The 21,494-nt window shown below is 33.4% G+C and overlaps 1 protein-coding gene across 3 annotated transcripts; it reads left to right on the forward strand.

Moving 5' to 3' along the window:
- The first annotated feature begins 1,161 nt into the window (after positions 1-1,161).
- LOC131106339 (transmembrane protein 88) lies at positions 1,162-20,724 on the forward strand. 3 transcript variants are annotated; one of them, XM_058055294.1, is made up of 4 exons: positions 1,162-1,235; positions 8,096-8,150; positions 8,393-8,687; positions 19,164-20,724. In XM_058055294.1, the coding sequence occupies exons 3-4, from the start codon at positions 8,394-8,396 to the stop codon at positions 19,389-19,391; spliced, it is 522 nt and encodes a 173-aa protein (XP_057911277.1). In that variant the 5' UTR covers positions 1,162-1,235; positions 8,096-8,150; position 8,393; the 3' UTR covers positions 19,392-20,724. The 3 variants fall into 3 exon arrangements, with proteins under 3 accessions (XP_057911277.1, XP_057911275.1, XP_057911276.1); XM_058055292.1 differs by lacking the exon at positions 1,162-1,235 and adding an exon at positions 7,972-8,005 and having other exon boundaries at positions 8,096-8,154; XM_058055293.1 differs by lacking the exon at positions 1,162-1,235 and adding an exon at positions 7,992-8,005.
- The last annotated feature ends 770 nt before the right edge of the window (positions 20,725-21,494 follow it).

Consider the following 21,494-nt stretch of genomic DNA (forward strand, 5'->3'; position numbering starts at 1 on the left):
CTTGATCCATTTCCTTTCATTTAGCAACGGGATGATACTGCACATTGAAGTTGGAATTTAATAACATAATTATATTGTTGCGACAGGTGAGCAGTTGTCCCTCGCTATATCACTTTGATTAATTATGGATTATTATTAATCAGAAAATATTGAAATGTCGTATTCTGGCCCAAGGTGTCAGTGATATTATATTACTTCACACAAATTCAGGCTGGTATCAGCGAGCTGATCCAATACCAATACTTTGTGCAAGTCTAAGACAGAATATTATAAATATTAAATATTATTTTGATTTTTTTTTTTGAAGATTCCCTTAGAGGTGAGATTCTTAGCTGTAATCCTGGTCGCAAGCGGCAGAGGGCAGTATTGCTTGTTTTTAAGGCCAAAGTGTGAGATAAAAAGCATTAATTATTAAGAACTACTTTAAGAATTAAAACTTTATACACATTTAACTTTTCAAACGTGTCAGATCAATATCACCTGTTTGATTGGAGTGTCAATTTTAAAGCAATGTGTCGTAAGTACCGATATCAGTATCGATCCGCACTTCAAAGTAACGTGTACAGTAGTCAACCATTTCACGTCATATTTGTCTTTTATTATTATATTTGTTCTCCTCCCATACGTGTGGATGTAGTAAGGTTTGGGATTTATTTGTCCTTCTTCCCCACTCCGCTTGAAACACATTGTTATGTTTCTAATGAGAACATTGGAGAAAGCTAACTAGTTAGCTCGGTAGCTTGTTATGCTAGGACGGCCGTCTCTTGTGTCCCTGCAGTGTTTCCGTAGCCTGCGCATTACAGTTGCGCAGTGCGTTGTAAACAAAGAATAGCATAAATGTGACTATGGGGTGTTATTTCATGTCTTCAGGGCGCTTTTGTGAAAATCGTATTGACAAAGTCATAACAGTCATAACTGTAACTACAAAAATATTCAATTTATTATTAATATTAAGTACTACTACTATGGAAATTCGCTCAATTTCACCAGTTGTGCATTTCCGGGCTGCTGTTCAGAGTGTGGTCTATAGATGGCAGCATAATTTTCAACATGTCTGTTTAAGCACATTTTGAGGAAATATAACCGAAGAAGAAGAGAACCAGGAAGCATTGAGCCGTGTTTATATTCTTGCAAGATAGCACTGTGTTTTGTACAAATAAAAGGCGGACGCATTAACAGCCAGTGTTAATGTTATATTTGCTGGGCGTATTTAACAAGAAAGATGAACAATTTGGGTATGTTACGTTTATATTTCCCACCAGAGGGCGCCATAGACTGTACATTACAATGAAAAACTGGCTAATTCACAGCACACTCCAAACACACAAACTCTGTATTCAATACAAATAGTTACGGCAACACTTTAATATATTTTAGTATTAGGGCCACACCACCGAATTTGCACAAACCTAACTTCAATTTCCGAAAAAGTTGTATGGTTCATCACAAAGGATAAACATATAACAGAAGGCATTTAATGAATGAATGATTTAAAGTTGTTAATCATTGAAATACATTCATAATTAAAATACATGACTAAAAAATGACTAATTCAATAATTAATTTAAATAAATGATTCATTATACTACTAAATAATTACTCTAACCGAAATGAACTCGAACCAAATCCAGGGCACATATAGACAAACAACCATTCACACTCACATTCATACCTATGGACAATTTGGAGTCGCTAATTAACCTAGCATGTTTTTGGAATGTGGGAGGAAACCGGAGTACCCGGAGAAAACCCACGCATGCACGGGGAGAACATGCAAACTCCACACAGAGATGGCCGAGGGTGGGATTGAACTCGGGTCTCCTAGCTGTGAGACCTGTGTGCTAACATTTGACCACCATGCAGCTATTGGAAGAAGTTAATAATTAAAATATTTTTTTATTTTTAATTCTATTGATATTTGTACATTTCTTAGCAGTCTGTTGAGTGTTAAGCTGCTGAGTGATGAGTTGAGCGTTCTTTAGAAGGCACCTTGAGTCAGACTATTATTGAGTAATGACACAATTCATACCTATGGACAATTTGGAGTCCCCAATTAGTGGAATTGAACCCTGGTGTCCTAGCTGTGAGGCCTGCGCGCTAACCACTAGACCACCGTGCCGCCCTGTTAAGAAATATTTTTATTTATTAATAAATGCAAACATGTAGAGAAATTTAATCAACGGTAGCAGAAATGTAACTAGCTTTAACTACCAGGCAGATCATTATAAGCAGCTGGTGGCAATCCTCCTGTAGTTCTACAAATCCACAATTTTGTCGTTTTAAGTAATACTTTAACTTATTTTTCATAAGATATTCAATCACCTAATGTCTTGAATGTATTTGTTGTTTATTTCTTGACAGATAAAGAATATTTTCCAAATATAAATATTATTTTTATGCATAAATCTATTGTATAAACAGATGTAAAACAATATCTTGTATACCTTAGCTAACCAGCACAGTTAACAATTGATTTTCAGTACATGTTGTCAAAATAAATTAGATTTAGCCACTTTTATTTTGAAAGCAGATGCACTTTAGTGGATTTGTGGATGTCAGAAGTGTGATGATAACCACAGAACAGGCTGTTTAATGCAACATGAGCAATACAATTATCTACATTCATGAACTAGTCAATTAGTCGCTATCAATCATCGTTAGCCATCATCCCTTTCCCCGTCTTATCTGGTCTCGTCCTCGCATCCTATCTCGTATCTTTCTGTTCCGTGTAATTCCATCTGTGCTGCAAAACAAATCAATCACATTCCCCTTATCTCACAGACACACAACAGAGCTTTGTCCAAGTCAGACAGTGTCGCTCACATCACACAGGATTATAAATAAATCCACGCCTCGCCTTCCTTTGCCGGGGCTCTTTCCCTTGTTGGTGGCGTCATGGCAACCGTAATCCCCGCAATTGAGACTTATCGCACATGTTTGGGATTTTCTCGGCATGCTATCTCGCATATCTGACGTTACAGCATGCATGTTATTGATGAACCGCGACCCAGAGGTCGTTCCATTTGGGAAGATAAGAAGCGGGACCCAGGTGGAAACAAGCGACCATTACAGTGATTGCTGTTGTTTTAAAGCACTTTCTTCATCCTCCGTTCTGTCATTTGCTAAGAGAAAAAAAGTCGCAATTTTTATGACAATAAAGTTTTCATTTTTGATGACGGAAAAAGTTAGAATTCCCGAGTCGTAAAAGGTTGAGATAGTTGGGAAATTAAATTTTTTTAAAAATGGCAGAAATTGAAAAAAACATATGTAATTTTACAAGAATGAAGTCAAAATACGAAGAGAAAATTTGTATTTTAACAAGAAAAAAAGTCGCAATTTTTATGAGAATAAAGTTTGAATTTTTGATGACGGAAAAAGTTAGAATTCCCGAGTCGTAAAAGGTTGAGATAGTTGGGAAATTAAATTTAAAAAAGAAACGGTAAAAAAAAAAACATATGTAATTTTACAAGAATGAAGTCAAAATACGAAGAGAAAATTTGTATTTTAACAAGAAAAAAAGTCGCAATTTTTATGAGAATAAAGTTTGAATTTTTGATGACGGAAAAAGTTAGAATTCCCAAATCATAAAAGTTTGAGATAGTTGGGAAATTAAATTTTTTTAAAAAATGGCATAAATTGAAAAAAAACTTATGTAATTTTACAAGAATGAAGTCAAAATACGAAGAGAAAATTTGTATTTTAACAAGAAAAAAAGTCGCAATTTTTATGAGAATAAAGTTTGAATTTTTGATGACGGAAAAAGTTAGAATTCCCGAGTCATAAAAGGCTGAGATAGTTGGGAAATTAAATTTAAAAAAGAAACGGCAAAGCTTGGAATAAAGTATCAGATGAATGCATGGCGCTCATGTTCATTCTGGGAGGATCGGAAGAAAAGAGGACAAACACAACAAAAAATGTGTTAAAACCAACCCAAAAGAGTTCTCATGTTGAAAAAGCCACCATCAGTGCAACATCTCCTCATAACCAGTGCCATTTTACGCCCCTGCACGACTCAAAGCGGTAATTTCCCATTGAAGGATCATGATGGGCGGGGCTTCAGCTGTGTGGAAAACATCTCAGGTGGGATCTCCTTGTCATGCCTGGAACGCTGGCGGTAACGTTTAATTTTAATGCTTCTTTGCAATAAATTGCTTACATTTGCTTTCATAATATTTTTTTTTGCATTTTGAACCTCTTGAACAATAGTGCAAAATGTACATTTTTGCACTTTTCAACAAAAATTTCGATCAGGTGTGACAGGTGACAAAAGGTGACAAAACTGATAATTATAGTTACTTAAAAAAAAAAGCATATTTCATGTCTACTTTTCTTGTAACTTTATTAGTTCTTTTTTCAATGGCCCGAGTCAGTTTGCGGTGATCCGCTAAAAGGTCCTAGGGCCGTGCGTGGGACACCTCTATGCTAAAACCAATCAATTTTAAAAATATGCCAAGCATATGATAATGCTACAATTACAATTACAATTACAATTACAATTACAATTACAATTACAATTACAATTACAATTACAATTAAAAATGATAATGCTAAATATATTGAAATAAAAATAAAAATAAAAATAAAAATAAAAATAAAAATAAAAATAAAAATAAAAATAAAAATAAAAATAAAAATAAAAATAAAAATAAAAATAAAAATAAAAATAAAAATAAAAATAAAAATAAAAATAAAAATAAAAATAAAAATAAAAAAAAAAAAACTTAAACGGTATAGCATATGATAATGCTAAATATATTGAATTAAAATTAAAATTAAAATTAAAATTAAAATTAAAATTAAAATTAAAATTAAAATTAAAATTAAAATTAAAATTAAAATTAAAATTAAAATTAAAATTAAAATTAAAATTAAAATTAAAAAAACTTAAACTGTATAGCATATGATAATGCTAAATACACTGAGTCGTTAGTTGTGTGTTTGTCAGTGACAAAACACTTTTATTTAACTTTTTTTTACATCAACATTTTCTTGTGACTTTATTAAAAATTAAAATTAAAATTAAAATTAAAATTAAAATTAAAATTAAAATTAAAATTAAAATTAAAATTAAAATTAAAATTAAAATTAAAATTAAAATTAAAATTAAAATTAAAATTAAAATTAAAATTAAAATTAAAATTAAAATTAAAATGAAAATGAAAATGAAAATGAAAATTAAAATTAAAATTAAAATTAAAATTAAAATTAAAATTAAAATTAAAATTAAAAAAACTTAAACTGTATAGCATATGATAATGCTAAATATATTGAGTCTTTAGTTGTTTGTTTGTCGGTGACAAAACACTTTTATTTAACTTTTTTTTTACATCAACATTTTCTTGTGACTTTATTAAAAATAAAAATAAAAATAAAAATAAAAATAAAAATAAAAATAAAAATAAAAATAAAAATAAAAATAAAAATAAAAATAAAAATAAAAATAAAAATAAAAATAAAAATAAAAATAAAAATAAAAATAAAAATAAAAATAAAAAAAACTTAAACTGTATAGCATATGATAATGCTAAATATATTGAGTCTTTAGTTGTGTGTTTGTCGGTGACAAAACACTTTTATTTAACTTTTTTTTTACATCAACATTTTCTTGTGACTTTATTATAAATTAAAATTAAAATTAAAATTAAAATTAAAATTAAAATTAAAATTAAAATTAAAATTAAAATTAAAATTAAAATTAAAATTAAAATTAAAATTAAAATTAAAATTAAAATTAAAATTAAAATTAAAATTAAAATTAAAATTAAAATTAAAAAAACTTAAACTGTATAGCATATGATAATGCTAAATATATTGAGTCTTTAGTTGTGTGTTTGTCGGTGACAAAACACTTTTATTTAACTTTTTTTACATCAACATTTTCTTGTGACTTTATTATAAATAAAAATAAAAATAAAAATAAAAATAAAAATAAAAATAAAAATAAAAATAAAAATAAAAATAAAAATAAAAATAAAAATAAAAATAAAAATAAAAATAAAAATAAAAATAAAAATAAAAATAAAAATAAAAATAAAAATAAAAAAAATAAAAAAACTTTAACTGTATAGCATATGATAATGCTAAATATATTGAGTCTTTAGTTGTCTGCCGGTGACAAAACACTTTTAACTTTTTTTTACATCAACATTTTCTTGTGACTTTATTATAAATTAAAATTAAAATTAAAATTAAAATTAAAATTAAAATTAAAATTAAAATTAAAATTAAAATTAAAATTAAAATTAAAATTAAAATTAAAATTAAAATTAAAATTAAAATTAAAATTAAAAAAACTTAAACTGTATAGCATATGATAATGCTAAATATATTGAGTCTTTAGTTGTTTGTTTGTCGGTGACAAAACACTTTTATTTAACTTTTTTTTTACATCAACATTTTCTTGTGACTTTATTAAAAATAAAAATAAAAATAAAAATAAAAATAAAAATAAAAATAAAAATAAAAATAAAAATAAAAATAAAAATAAAAATAAAAATAAAAATAAAAATAAAAATAAAAATAAAAATAAAAAAAACTTAAACTGTATAGCATATGATAATGCTAAATATATTGAGTCTTTAGTTGTGTGTTTGTCGGTGACAAAACACTTTTATTTAACTTTTTTTTTACATCAACATTTTCTTGTGACTTTATTAAAATTAAAATTAAAATTAAAATTAAAATTAAAATTAAAATTAAAATTAAAATTAAAATTAAAATTAAAATTAAAATTAAAATTAAAATTAAAATTAAAATTAAAATTAAAATTAAAATTAAAATTAAAAAAACTTAAACTGTATAGCATATGATAATGCTAAATATATTGAGTCTTTAGTTGTGTGTTTGTCGGTGACAAAACACTTTTATTTAACTTTTTTTACATCAACATTTTCTTGTGACTTTATTATAAATAAAAATAAAAATAAAAATAAAAATAAAAATAAAAATAAAAATAAAAATAAAAATAAAAATAAAAATAAAAATAAAAATAAAAATAAAAATAAAAATAAAAATAAAAATAAAAATAAAAATAAAAATAAAAATAAAAATAAAAATAAAAAAATAAAAAAACTTTAACTGTATAGCATATGATAATGCTAAATATATTGAGTCTTTAGTTGTCTGCCGGTGACAAAACACTTTTAACTTTTTTTTACATCAACATTTTCTTGTGACTTTATTATAAATTAAAATTAAAATTAAAATTAAAATTAAAATTAAAATTAAAATTAAAATTAAAATTAAAATTAAAATTAAAATTAAAATTAAAATTAAAATTAAAATTAAAATTAAAATTAAAATTAAAATTAAAATTAAAATTAAAATTAAAATTAAAATTAAAATTAAAATTAAAATTAAAATTAAAATTAAAATTAAAATTAAAATTAAAAAACCTTAAACTGTACTACGGAAAGCAGGAAGTGAACAAATGCAACAGCTACTGATTGTAAAAGTACCAGATGGAGGGGTAGGATTTAATAAGCTTTGCTTCTTCCTACTCCTTTTGGACATGTGGAACTGTGAACTGATTATGGGATGCATTCAATTGGAATCTGATGCATGTTCAAATGAAATAAAACCATTACCATTACCATTATTGGTTAGTCTTTTCAGTGGCCCTAATCCTTGAAAGTGTGTTTAATAGTAAAAAGGACAATTAAAGACCACCTGCAGTTCACAAATGGCCACTATGGTCATACTTTAAACACTTAAGAAAACAAATAAAGTTTTTTTCAATTGAATGGAAGGTAGATTTAAAAAAATAAAGGCCCACGATTTTCAACTGTAAAACATTATAACCTTTCTTATTAATGAGCTGTTAAATTAGCAAGTTAAAATAATCAATAATTAGCCAGCGTGTCGTCAAAAGTGACAGTCGTGGATGTGATCACGTGGCGTCTCGTGAACGCGGGCTGGGCTGGCACGCGCCTCTCCTCTCTCTCTCTCTCTCTCTCTCTCTCTCTCTTCCCTCTCGCGCAGCGCGGCGTCTCTAATCAACTAGCAGGTGATTCCCATCCATCTTTCTTTTGTTATCGTTTAAAAAACTGCTAACATAAATCTTATTTTGTGTTACATTTTATGTTTCTTTACGAAGTGTCAGCGAGCTTGCGACACGGCGAAGACTTCTGAGAGGATAGAGTGGATTTCGGGTAGGTACGTGGACTATTTAGTTACTGTGTTAGCTAACATTGTTGTTGCTAACATAATATATATGTACAGTAGCGACATTCTTTTAAAAAGGCTTTAGTGGAAAAAAAATAAGATGGTGTGTGTCATTATTTCTAATCTAATGACTTTCTGATCAACATTTCCGGCTGAGATTGTCCATTTTCATGAAAAAACTGTTGACTGTGTCTTTTCATAGTGCTGACTTTTCACTTGTGCCACTCAGGATGTGTGGCATGGACGTGGACCTGGATGATGGAGGCTCAGGTGAGGAGGACAAGGAGGAAGAGTTGTGGATGGGCGAGCGAGTCAAGATGCTGCCCCCTCCCGTGGCTCACAGTGGAGGTTCTGCCTGGGGCAGCCAGAGAGGAAGGTGCGGTTGTCTGGCATGCGGGGCGGCTCTGGTCCTTTGGGACGTGTTGGTGGTCCTCGCCGGCGCTCTGCTCCTGGTTGTGGTTTTCTCCGTGGTGCTGCTGCCGGCCGTGCTTCCACTCTATGCCGGATTCCTTTGTCATTCCAGGGTGAGTGATGAACACTTCTGGGCACACTTTATACTTTAAACTCCTTTATTAAATATTTTTATTATATATATTTTATTTTTCCACTCTCTGCCATCTCTGTGTGGAGTTTGCATGTTCTCCCCGTGCATGCGTGGGTTTTCTCCGTGTACTCCGGTTTCCTCCCACATTCCGAAAAACATGCTAGGTTAATTAGCGACTCCAAATTGTCCATAGGTATGGGATAAAAGTGGCTAAATCTAATTTATTTTGACAACATGTACTGAAAATCAATTGTTAACTGTGCTGGTTAGCTAAGGTATACAAGATATTGTTTTACATCAAAATCACATCTGTTTATACAATAGATTTATGCATAAAAATAATATTTATATTTGGAAAATATTCTTTATCTGTCAAGAAATAAACAACAAATACATTCAAGACATTAGGTGATTGAATATCTTGTGAAAAATAAGTTAAAGTATTACTTAAAACGACAAAGTTGTGGATTTGTAGAACTTCAGGAGGATTGCCACCAGCTGCTTATAATGATCGGCCTGGTAGTTAAAGCTAGTTACATTTCTGCTACCGTTGATGAAATTTCTCTACATGTTTGCATGTGCATTTATTAATAAATAAAAATATTTGTTAACAGGGCGGCACGGTGGTCTAGTGGTTAGCGCGCAGGCCTCACAGCTAGGGCACCAGGGTTCAATTCCACTAATTGGGGACTCCAAATTGTCCATAGGTATGAATTGTGTCATTACTCAATAATAGTCTGACTCAAGGTGCCTTCTAAAGAACGCTCAACTCATCACTCAGCAGCTTAACACTCAACAGACTGCTAAGAAATGTACAAAAATCAATAGAATTAAAAATAAAAATATATTTTAATTATTAACTTCTTCCAATAGCTGCACGGTGGTCAAGTGTTAGCACACAGGTCTCACAGCTAGGAGACCCGAGTTCAATCCCACCCTCGGCCATCTCTGTGTGGAGTTTGCATGTTCTCCCCGTGCATGCATGTGGGTTTTCTCCGGGTACTCCGGTTTCCTCCCACATTCCAAAAACATGCTAGGTTAATTAGCGACTCCAAATTGTCCATAGGTATGAATGTGAGTGTGAATGGTTGTTTGTCTATATGTGCCCTGTGATTGGCTGGCCACCAGTGCAGGGTTTACCCCACCTCTCGCCCGAAGATAGCTGGGATAGGCTCCAGCACCCCCGCAAACCTCGTTTTTAATAACATTTGCTCTTCTGTATATTGACAGATTTATTTTCTCTGCTTTAAATTGTAATTGAATTTAAAGTAATTTATTTTTTTTAGTTTTTAGTTTTGTTTGTTTTGGCTTTTTTATTATGATTACAAAGTTGCCACAGCAGATCTTTTTTGATCCAGATGCCCTTCCTGACCAATACCAATGATGCTTACTAGTGGAGATTCAAACCTGGGAGTACTAACCACAATACCACGGCGGGCTCATAATAGTTTTTTTTACGGTAACTTGGATAACAAGGAGTTTGATGGCACTATCTGCAGGTGAAAAAAAGAGTCCAGCAGAGGTTGCTGTTTTACAGGTTAATTTACTCAACATTTTCCAGCAGGAAGATGCTTTGACCAGATGTCTAAGATTGTGTAAATCAGGGGTCTCAAACTCAATTTACTTGGGGGCCCACTGGAGCTCGGGTCTGGGCAAGACTGGGCCGCATCAGGTTTTAAAAAAAAAACGCATTTATTAAAAACAGAAAAATATACAAACTTTTTCAGTGCTTCGGTTCCGATTTTCTACAATAAAAGCTCTGATAAAACATTCCACTGTTCTCAAATATCTTAATTTTCATTTTTCTGCACAAAATAAGATGAAAAATAAATAAACAAATCAAGAATAAAGAAAATCAATCAGTAATAAATAAATATAATAATAATAACAAAACAGCAAATAATAAAAACTTGAGAAAGCACATATAGTTGGTGGGTAGACAAATTATTTTTTTTCATATTAAAATGAACAAAGCATTATTAGAGCCCTGTAGACATGACAAAACACGACTATAGTCACATTTATACTCTTTTTATTTACAACATATTGCGCAACTGCAGGGTCTTGAGACACATGCTAACTCGCAAACTAGAGAGCTAGCGACCTAAACGGTAGCCTTCAAGTCATTTCCTTTAAACTTTAGTAGCCAAAAACTTACCACTTCCACACGGATAGGGAGGATAACTATTAACAGTTATTTAACCTTTAACATGAACATGAATCAAACGTAATCATTTTTTCTGGGTACATGATACCATACAGCATCCATATCAAACTTGCGCGGGCCGCACTAACATTAAACTTTCATATCAAGACGGGGGCCTCAAACTAGCGTCCTGCGGGCCACATTTGGCCCGCGGGCCGCATGTTTGAGACCCCTGATTTAGAGTGAAGAACTTTTCTTTGTGTGTAACCCTGGCGTGTGGTGTGATTGACAGCAAAGAGAGTTTCCTTTAAACTTACCACTTCCACACGGATAGGGAGGATAACTATTAACAGTTATTTAACCTTTAACATGAACATGAATCAAACGTAATAATTTTTTCTGGGTACATGATACCATACAGCATCCAAATTAAACTTTCATATCAAGGCGGGGGCCTAAACTAGCGTCCTGCGGGCTACATTTGGCCCGCGGGCCGCGTGTTTGAGACCCCTGGTGTAAATGCAATTTCTGTAAGTACAATACCGCATATGGTATAAATCAGGGATTCTCAACTGGTGGCGATGGAGATGGCTTCATGTAGGGCACCCACTGTGTGGAACTGATGGCCATGTAACGGTACTGGCACGGGTGCCAGGGGTTTTGGAGCCCAAACAGCCACTGGGAGACTCGGCACGTGTGAAATTGACAGTAATAAATTAGCAAGTAATAAATTACTGTTGTTTTTTTTTGGTGGTCTTCCATTTCCACATTATGTCCCTCATAGTAGAAACTGGTAGCTGAAATCTCTTTTGTTTTGATGGATATTTCATATTTCATAAATGAAATAGTTGATCCAAATACCTATTGGTTTATTCTTGAAAATTACAAAAATTGTCAGAGGTGCCCAAAACTTTGCGCACGACTGTATGAATGGCGCGGCACGGTGGTCTAGGGGTTAGCGCGCAGACCTCACAGCTAGGAGACAAGGGTTCAATCCCACCCTCGGGCATCTCTGTGTGGAGTTTGCATGTTCTCCCCGTGCATGCGTGGGTTTTCTCCGGTTACTCTGGTTTCCTCCCACATTCCAAAAACATGCTAGGTTAATTAGCGACTCCAAATTGTCTATAGGTATGAATGTGAGTGTGAATGGTTGTTTGTCTATATGTGCCCTGTGATTGGCTGGTCACCAGTCCAGGGTGTACCCCGCCTCTCGCCCGAAGACAGCTGGGATAGGCTCCAGCAATCAACAACGCGACCCTCGTGAGAATAAGCGGTAGAAAATGAATGAATGAATGATTCGGTTGAGCTGGTTTCATAATTACACCTTTTGAGTGTTAAGTTGGTGTGTGATGAGTTTAGTGTTCTTTGTAAGAACACTAACACATTCCAAAAACATGCTAGGTTAATTAGCCACTCCAAATTGTCCATAGGTATGAATGTGAGTGTGAATGGTTGTTTGTCTATATGTGCCATGTGATTGGCTGGCCACCAGTCCAGGGTGTACCCCGCCTCTTGTCCGAAGACAGCTGGGATAGGCTCCAGCACCCCCACGACAGTATCACTCGGATACTGTGAACATCCAGCAGCAACACAACATTTTGGCATGACTACTATTTTGATGAAAAATATCCTGAACCAGGAATATATCCTGAAATATCCTGCGTGGGTTTTCTCCGGGTACTCCGGTTTCCTCCCACATTCCAAAAACATGCTAGGTTAATTGGCGACTCCAAATTGTCCATAGGTATGAATGTGAGTGTGAATGGTTGTTTGTCTATATGTGCCCTGTGATTGGCTGGCGACCAGTCCAGGGTGTACCCCGCCTTACGCCCGAAGACAGCTGGGATAGGCTCCAGCACCCCCGCGACCCTCGTGAGGAAAAGCGGTAGAAAATGAATGAATGAATGAATATATGAATGGCTTGACCCCCGTAAGAGTGGCGCCATATAGTGTCCTGTGGCATTAAGGAAACTGAAGAACGTCTTGAATCCCAGAAGGAGAAGCGACAAAATGAAAAAGCACGTCAAAGTAACAGCCTCAACAGTCATTTGCATCAATTGCTCCAGATTATCACTCTCATATTGTATTTTTCGGTCATAACAACAATAACAACCATCGTGAACCCACAGCAGGGGTCGGGAACCTTTTTGGCTAAGAGAGCCATGAAGGCCAGATATTTTAAAATGTGTATCTGTGAGAGCCATATACATTTTTTTTAAACATTGAATGCAATAAAATGTGTGCATTTTTATGTAAGACCAACAGTTTTAGATATAATGGGCTCTAATTACGTAGACCAGGCACACTACCCCACGCCAATGCAGTGTCTAATAATAAATCAAATACTTGCTGCCATTAATGCAACTTCTGCTGCTGCATGGTTTTGAACCGTATTCAGTACGCGTATTTCATTCTTTTGGCCATCTTCACCAGAAGGCTTGGTTCTGCAGCTTTAGCTAGGTGACTATTTGACTAAAGGAGGAAAGTTTATATTTACATGTTTTTTTTGACATCTCAATGACCGAGGTAGACTACAGCATTACCCGGTAATAATCAAGTTTTGGTGTTTGATGGACGAATTAAAATGCATAAGAAAGTTGTTGATTATTTTATGTAATATTTATAATATTTATTAATAATTTTTAATAATATTTATAATATAATATTTATATTTTAATATCATTTCTGTGATGGTTTACTTTAAAATGTTAGCAAAAATGCATTTTTATTGTGGTAAGAAATGCTTGAGAGCCAGATACAGTCGTCAAAAGAGCCCTACGTGGCTCCCGAGCCATAGGTTCCCTACCTCTGACCCAGAGGAAAGGATGCCAAAGAGACATTTAATTCACCATTACAACAATAACAACGACATGCGGCTGGCATGTGTTCATAACGGAATGACGCTGTGTTTCCATAATTCAATACGTTCAATGAGTCAGTCAATGAATGATCTACATGTTTGACATTGTGCAGTCTGGATTACGGCCTACAACGTAGACCTCAGGGACCTTCAATTCGCTTCAACGTGAGTCTCGTGACAGCACATCCTCCTGTGAAGATGTACAGCTGCGTTCTCGATCGAGACAACATATTGCACTGTTGCGTGGCGGTATGGTCGGCTCAGTGGGTAATAAACACAAGCAAGGAACAACGACGCACTCGGAAAGATCTGCAATATCAAGATGCAGCAATAGAAGAATAAAAAAGATGCGGCAAAAGACAACACGTGGAAAAGAGCAGTAATTTAGAAAAGATTTGGAGGACTACTGGATCATTTAGTAGTTTTTTTTCTGCACACTCGTCACTAATGCGAGCCTGAGGTGCTTGTCTTCAGCCTGCACAAGTTGCTGAAGTAGTGCATCTCCTCCAGGATGGCACATTGATAGAATGTCAGGAATGTGGAAGAGATATGAGGAGACAGGTCACAGTGTAGGAGGGCATCAGCAACAAAACCCATGTCCAAATCCATCGCCAATTCAAAGGGATTTAATATTCAGGACAAGAAACAGACTTTAGTGTCTTACCGTGATGGCTCATTGGAAAAGTATTATTATTTTTTTGTAATGTTTATTTATTGAGTTTTGTGTGAGTGGGAGGTCGGTGTCATTAACAAATGAAAAGAGGTGATGACCAAACTCTCCACTGATGTATTTCACTTTCTAAAATCACAAAACAGCTAAAATAATGCATAAGGCTAAAAATAAGCAATTAGCTAAGAATGTCATCCAATACTTCTCTACAAGAGAGGAGAAATATGATCTCAGGGAAGAAGTACATTTGAAACACTTCTATGCTAGGACTACGTTATGCTAGCCATAGCATTTCAGTATGTGGAATCAAACTATGGAATGGATTGAGTAAGGAAATCAAACAATGCACAACGATGAGCCAATTCAAGAAACAATACAAGCAGTTGATGTTTGCTAAATACAAGGATGAAGAGTCTTGAACCAGTCATGATGTGCTATATATATCACTATATTGACACGCACTATGGTACCCATTATGTCACTGGATGCTCATATCACCTAGTACTTCGGTACGAGGTACATTATTTAAAAAAAAAAATAATAAAACCTTAAACTGTATTATGGAAAGCAGGAAGTGAACAAATGTAACAGTTACTGATTGTAAAAGTACCAGATGGAGGGGTAGGATTTAATAAGCTTTGCTTCTTTAATGATGCTCATATCAACTTGTGCTTCGGTACGAGGTGCATTATTAAAAATTAAAATTAAAATTAAAATTAAAATTAAAATTAAAATTAAAATTAAAATTAAAATTAAAATTAAAATTAAAATTAAAATTAAAATTAAAATTAAAATTAAAATTAAAATTAAAATTAAAATTAAAATTAAAATTAAAATTAAAATTAAAATTAAAATTAAAAAAATAAAACCTTAAACTGTATTATGGAAAGCAGGAAGTGAACAAATGTAACAGTTACTGATTGTAAAAGTACCAGATGGAGGGGTAGGATTTAATAAGCTTTGCTTCTTTAATGATGCTCATATCACCTTGTGCTTCGGTACGAGGTGCATTATTAAAAATAAAAATAAAAATAAAAATAAAAATAAAAATAAAAATAAAAATAAAAATAAAAATAAAAATAAAAATAAAAATAAAAATAAAAATAAAAATAAAAATAAAAATAAAAATAAAAATAAAAATGAAAAACCTTAAACTGTATTATGGAAAGCAGGAAGTGAACAAATGTAACAGTTACTGATTGTAAAAGTACCAGATGGAGGGGTAGGATTTAATAAGCTTTGCTTCTTTAATGATGCTCATATCACCTTGTGCTTCGGTACGAGGTGCATTATTAAAAATAAAAATAAAAATAAAAATAAAAATAAAAATAAAAATAAAAATAAAAAACCTTAAACTGTATTATGGAAAGCAGGAAGTGAACAAATGTAACAGTTACTGATTGTAAAAGTACCAGATGGAGGGGTAGGATTTAATAAGCTTTGCTTCTTCCTACTCCTTTTGGACATGTGGAACTGGGAACTGATTATGGGATGCATTCAATTGTAATCTGATCAGAATCAGAATCAGAAAAGGTTTATTGCCATGTATGATCAAACACATACTAGGAATTTGTTTTGGTATAGTAGGTGCAGACACATCTATTAAAAAGAATGAAAAATACAAAATATACAGAATAACAGTATAAATATATGTACACAGTCTGTTTTTTGTTTGTTATTCCGGAAGTGCAGTCTGATTGTTTTTCCTAAAAGTCCAAACTGGACTGCTGATGCATGTTCAAATGAAATAAAACCATTACCATTACCAAATCTAAGAAAAGGACCCCATTGTTCCCTGAATTTTCTGAAATGTCCAAGCAGTGACATCCTAATCTTCTCTATGCTTATGAATATTCTCCTTCATCCATGTCATTGTATTCTTAGTGCATTCAATCGATCGCAACTGCACTGTTCAGGTTGTCTTGGAAGACTAATCTTCTCAATCTTAAAGGCGGACCTGTTATGCTAATTTTTTTGACCCTTTGTATTGAGTTGTGGTGTCCTATAGAGCAGCCACACACAATAACCCGCATATAATTTCTTTAGATTTTACAGAATCCGCACCTATTCCAACTGTATTTCCTTTGATTTAAGCTTCCTGCCAAAACGGTGTGTGTGTTTAATTTATTCCACCCATGGCGTCACAAAGGAACAGTCTAATTTTGCCCATCATTTCCAATATTCTGATGTGAAACATGAACACATATTTCTTTCCCTTTTCTGTGCATTATAACACGAGAAAAGAAGTCAATATGAGCTAGCTAATAGTGCTGTCATTGGGACACCCCTATTTGATATACATACTGTGATCATGCATTAATACGTACACTGATGATAACATGTAATCGTTGCATCTTGCTGTATTTTGATGATTTTAAACATAGCACAACATACTTATGCTAGCTCCGTCAACAACAGCAACATAGATAACAGCAACAACGCTTACAATGTCCACTCTTGGGGTGGCTGCGTCTTCCAGCACAAGACGTTTGCTCCAGTCCTCAGCTACAAAGGGCTCATGGCAAACAAGCATCTTTAGTTATCCACTCATTTCGTCTGTGAACGACCGCTAGCGGTTAGCGAAACGTCGTGGTAGTCCACTAGCTAAAAATAGTTTTTCATGACAGCTGCTACAATAATAACATCGCTGTAGCTTGGTGAGATTTTTTTTATGAGGGCTTTAGCGACAAAATAGGTATTTCCCATGGCGTCTCTTGTTAGCTAGCTCATATTTATTCGTGCTAGAATACACAGGAAATGGAAATAAATGTGGATTGTGAAACATGACAGTGCAGTTCTCCTTTAAGAGAGATGACAGAGGAATAACTCCAAATCGGGTGCGGCTGACAACGTATGAAACATTTCCAGCCTTTAGAGAAAATTATTGAAAATAATTTTATTGAAAAAAATAGAAAATTAATAAACTTAAGTCGCACGGTGACCCAAATGAGGACAAACTCTTTGGTAAATTCATGGATTCCTGCCACATTCCTGTCTTGCAAATGTCAAACAAAATCGAAACTGCTTGGAAGTGCGCTGGCAAGCGAATGAGCTGTGATGGCTTTAATTGCGGTGGGACTTCCTGCGTCCTTCGACACAGCTTGCAGCCACTTTGACACTCGGGATTCGACTGTGAGCTACTGGAGCAGGAAAAATGCAGCATAATTTGACACACGTTTATATGCACATGTCCACATTTTGTGGAGGCCAGGGAAAACGAGCCACTCGGAACCACTGCGAGAATAACCTTAGATCAGGGGTCTCAAACTCAATTTACCTGGGGGCCACTGGAGCTAGGGTCTGGGCGAGGCTGGGCCGCATCAGGTTTTCCAAAAAAAAAACAAAAAACGCATTTATTAAAAACAGAAAAATGAATAAACTTTGCTTTGGTTCCGATTTTCTACAAGAAAAGCTCTGATAAAACTCCACTGTTAGAAAAAAAAAAATTCCACTGTAATTCCACTGTATTTAAACATCTTCATTTTTATTTTTCTACACAAAATAAAATCAAGAATAAAGAAAATCAATCAATCAGTAATAAATAAATATAATAATAATAACAAAACGGCAAATAATAAAAATTTAAGAAACCACATATAGTTGGTGGGTAGACAAATTATTTTTTTTAGATTAAAATGAACAAAGCATTAGCATTTTACTCTGCTAATGTTAGCATAGTATCATCTTAGCTAGTTCTTCTGTTTACAAACTCTTAAATCCATTCTAGCATTCACATATATACTACATACATATATACAATGAAAATAAATATGTGTATTATTATTATTAATAATAATAATAATAATAATAAATGATATAAATAATCATTTTAAGCTACCCTGAGTACTCTATGATGAATATTATTATTTGTGGTAATACTTCCTTGACAAAACACGACTATAGTCACATTTATACTCTTTTTATTTACAACATATTGCGCAACTGCAGGGTCTTGAGACACATGCTAACTCGCAAACGAGAGAGCTAGCGACCTAAACGGTAGCCTCCAAGTTATTTCCTTTCAACTTAAATAGCCAAAAACTTACCACTTCCACACGGATAGGGAGGATAACTATTAACAGTTATTTAACCTTTAACATGAACATGAATCAAACGTAATAATTTTTTCTGGGTACATGATACCATACAGCATCCATATCAAACATGCGCGGGCCGCACTAACATTAAACTTTCATATCAAGGCGGGGGCCTCAAAGTAGTGTCCTGCGGGCCGCATTTGGCCTGCGGGGCCGCATGTTTGAGACCCCTGATTTAGAGTGAAGAACTTTTCTTTGTGTGTAACCCTGGTGTGTGGTGTGATTGACAGCAAAGAGAGTTTCCTTTAAACTTACCACTTCCACACGGATAGGGAGGATAACTATTAACAGTTATTTAACCTTTAACATGAACATGAATCAAATGTAATAATTTTTTCTGGGTACATGATACCATACAGCATCCATATCAAACTTGCGCGGGCCGCACTAACATTAAACTTTCATATCAAGGCGGGGGCCTCAAAGTAGTGTCCTGCGGGCCGCATTTGGCCCGCGGGCCACGTGTTTGAGACCCCTGCCTTAGATTGAAGAACTTTTCTTTGTGTGTAACCCTGGTGTGTGGTGTGATTGACAGCAAAGAGAGTTGCAGACAACTCTTTGTCGGCTGCTGTCACACCTCACTACACTCATGACGATGTCTTCGCAGCGCCCACTTCCCACACCTCCTCCAAGGCCCCCCACGCGGACTCTTATGACACCCCCTCTCTTGTGTGTCCTTCCAGATTCTGAACGGCTCGTCAACTGTCTGCCGTTACCTAGACGACAACAGCAGCTCAGCCCTCATCATTCTCGGCTTTGTGATGATGTCGCCGCTTGTGGTCGTGGCGGCGGCGGTTTTCTGCGGGCTGCTGCGGAGGTTCCGACTGCTGCTTTTCATCCAGCCAATCACCCGTGCACGGTATCGGGGGCGGCTCATGGACTGGGTGGGCGGCGTCCATGCTTGGGTCTGATGACTGACATGAAGAGGGCGAATATAAGACACCATGTTGAGTGGAAGGTAGCTTTTTTTTGACCACATATAGTAGCAGGGGTGTCCAAAATGCGGTCTGGGGGGCCATTTGCGGAACGTGGGAGATTTCAAAATATTGCTGGGTTGGCAGCCTTGCCTCACGGAGAGACGGGGGACCAAACAAGCATATTCGGAAATAGATAAAAAGGTAGAAAATTGTTAATATATTTCGGAAAACACTAATAACTACTTAGTGTTATTAACTAAAATCCAATTATTCAATAAATCCCATAAATAAATGTACAGTCGTACCTCATAATATTGCAGTTTTATTATCGTTCCCTCGCTATATTGCGTATTTTCGCAAATTAATAACTAAATGATGCTGCTGTTTTGTAGTAGATTATGGTATTTTAGTCGTCAAAACATATTGAAATATATAATATTTTGGTTAATGTTACTTGGATGAGACATCCATCCTCATGACATTACCCTACCTTCACTCGATGTAGCCCGCCATGGACGCAGAGTGGAAAAAGGTTATCCTCCCATTATGTGTGGAAGTGGTACATTTGTGCCTTTTTACTGTGTCCTTTTTCTCTACTCCATTTGGAACACTTAAGTTCAGAAGAAATAAATATGAGGCTAACTGCTTAGTTCACTAGCTTGCTAGCTGGTAGAGTCCCTGTAGCGTTAATGGTTGTACAATTTTGTGTAAACAATGGATTATACGAGCGTAAAGGTGACTATAGGTGTGTCATTTCAAGTGTGCAGAGAGGTTCCCTGGCTAGCATATCTACATGCTTTGGTTTACCAAATGTCAAATATCAAAGTGTCTCCAGTATCCTTTGATTACCAGGATTTTGATTTTGATTACCGAAAAGTTTGGACACCCCTGTTATTTACTGTCGACACTCACCGGTCTTACAAAATATTAATCTCCGTTTTGAGAGAGTGAGAGTTAAGAATGTGAAAATGTAACCTTCATCACTTTTGTAGTTACTTAAAGGGGCCCTATTGTAGCGTTCGGTGACAGCGACCTTGCCAGGAATTTGATTCTAAAGCAGGGGTGGGCAAACTACGGCCCGGGGGCCACATCCGGCCCGCCAAGTGTTTGAATACGGCCCGCCCAATCTTTCAAAAGTATTTCATTTAAACTCAACATACAACCTGGCATCATGGCCTGAGCCAACCTTTTCATGGTTGTATCAATTTCGTTGTTTGACATGGTCTGTTGTTTACAAAGTGCTCCTGAAAAAAAGAGACACAAGCATATAATAATAATAAAAATTAAAATAATAATTATTATTTTATTATTATGTAAAATATGCAAATATAACAATATTATTATATATAATTAATATAATAATTAGCATTAATATAATAAATATAATAATCATAATGTTATAATAATAATATAATAATTATTATTCATTCATTCATGAATAATAATTATTATATTATTATTATAACTATTATGATTATTATATTTATTATATTAATATTCATATTAATTTATTCATTCATTCATGAATAATAATTATTATATTATTATTATAACTATTATGATTATTATATTTATTATATTAATATTCATATTAATTTATTCATTCATTCATGAATAATAATTATTATATTATTATTATAACTATTATGATTATTATATTTATTATATTAATATTAATTTATTCATTCATTCATGAATAATAATTATTATATTATTATTATAACTATTATGATTATTATATTTATTATATTAATATTAATTTATTCATTCATTCATGAATAATAATTATTATATTATTATTATTATAACTATTATGATTATTATATTTATTATATTAATGCTAATTATTATATTAATTATATATAATAATATTGTTATATTTGCATATTTTACATAATAATAAAATAATAATTATTATTTTAATTTTATTTTAATTATTATAATATTTTATTATTTTTAAAAATATTTAAATATAAATATAAAATAATAAATAATAATAGCAGATTGCATGACAATTTTACACCCCCCCCGGAAATTTTGTTATATCAATGCAGCCCGCAAGTCAAAAAGTTTGCCCACCCCTGTTCTAAAGGCAGA

Source organism: Doryrhamphus excisus, chromosome 18 (genome assembly GCF_030265055.1).
Source record: "Doryrhamphus excisus isolate RoL2022-K1 chromosome 18, RoL_Dexc_1.0, whole genome shotgun sequence".
NCBI lineage: Eukaryota > Metazoa > Chordata > Actinopteri > Syngnathiformes > Syngnathidae > Doryrhamphus > Doryrhamphus excisus.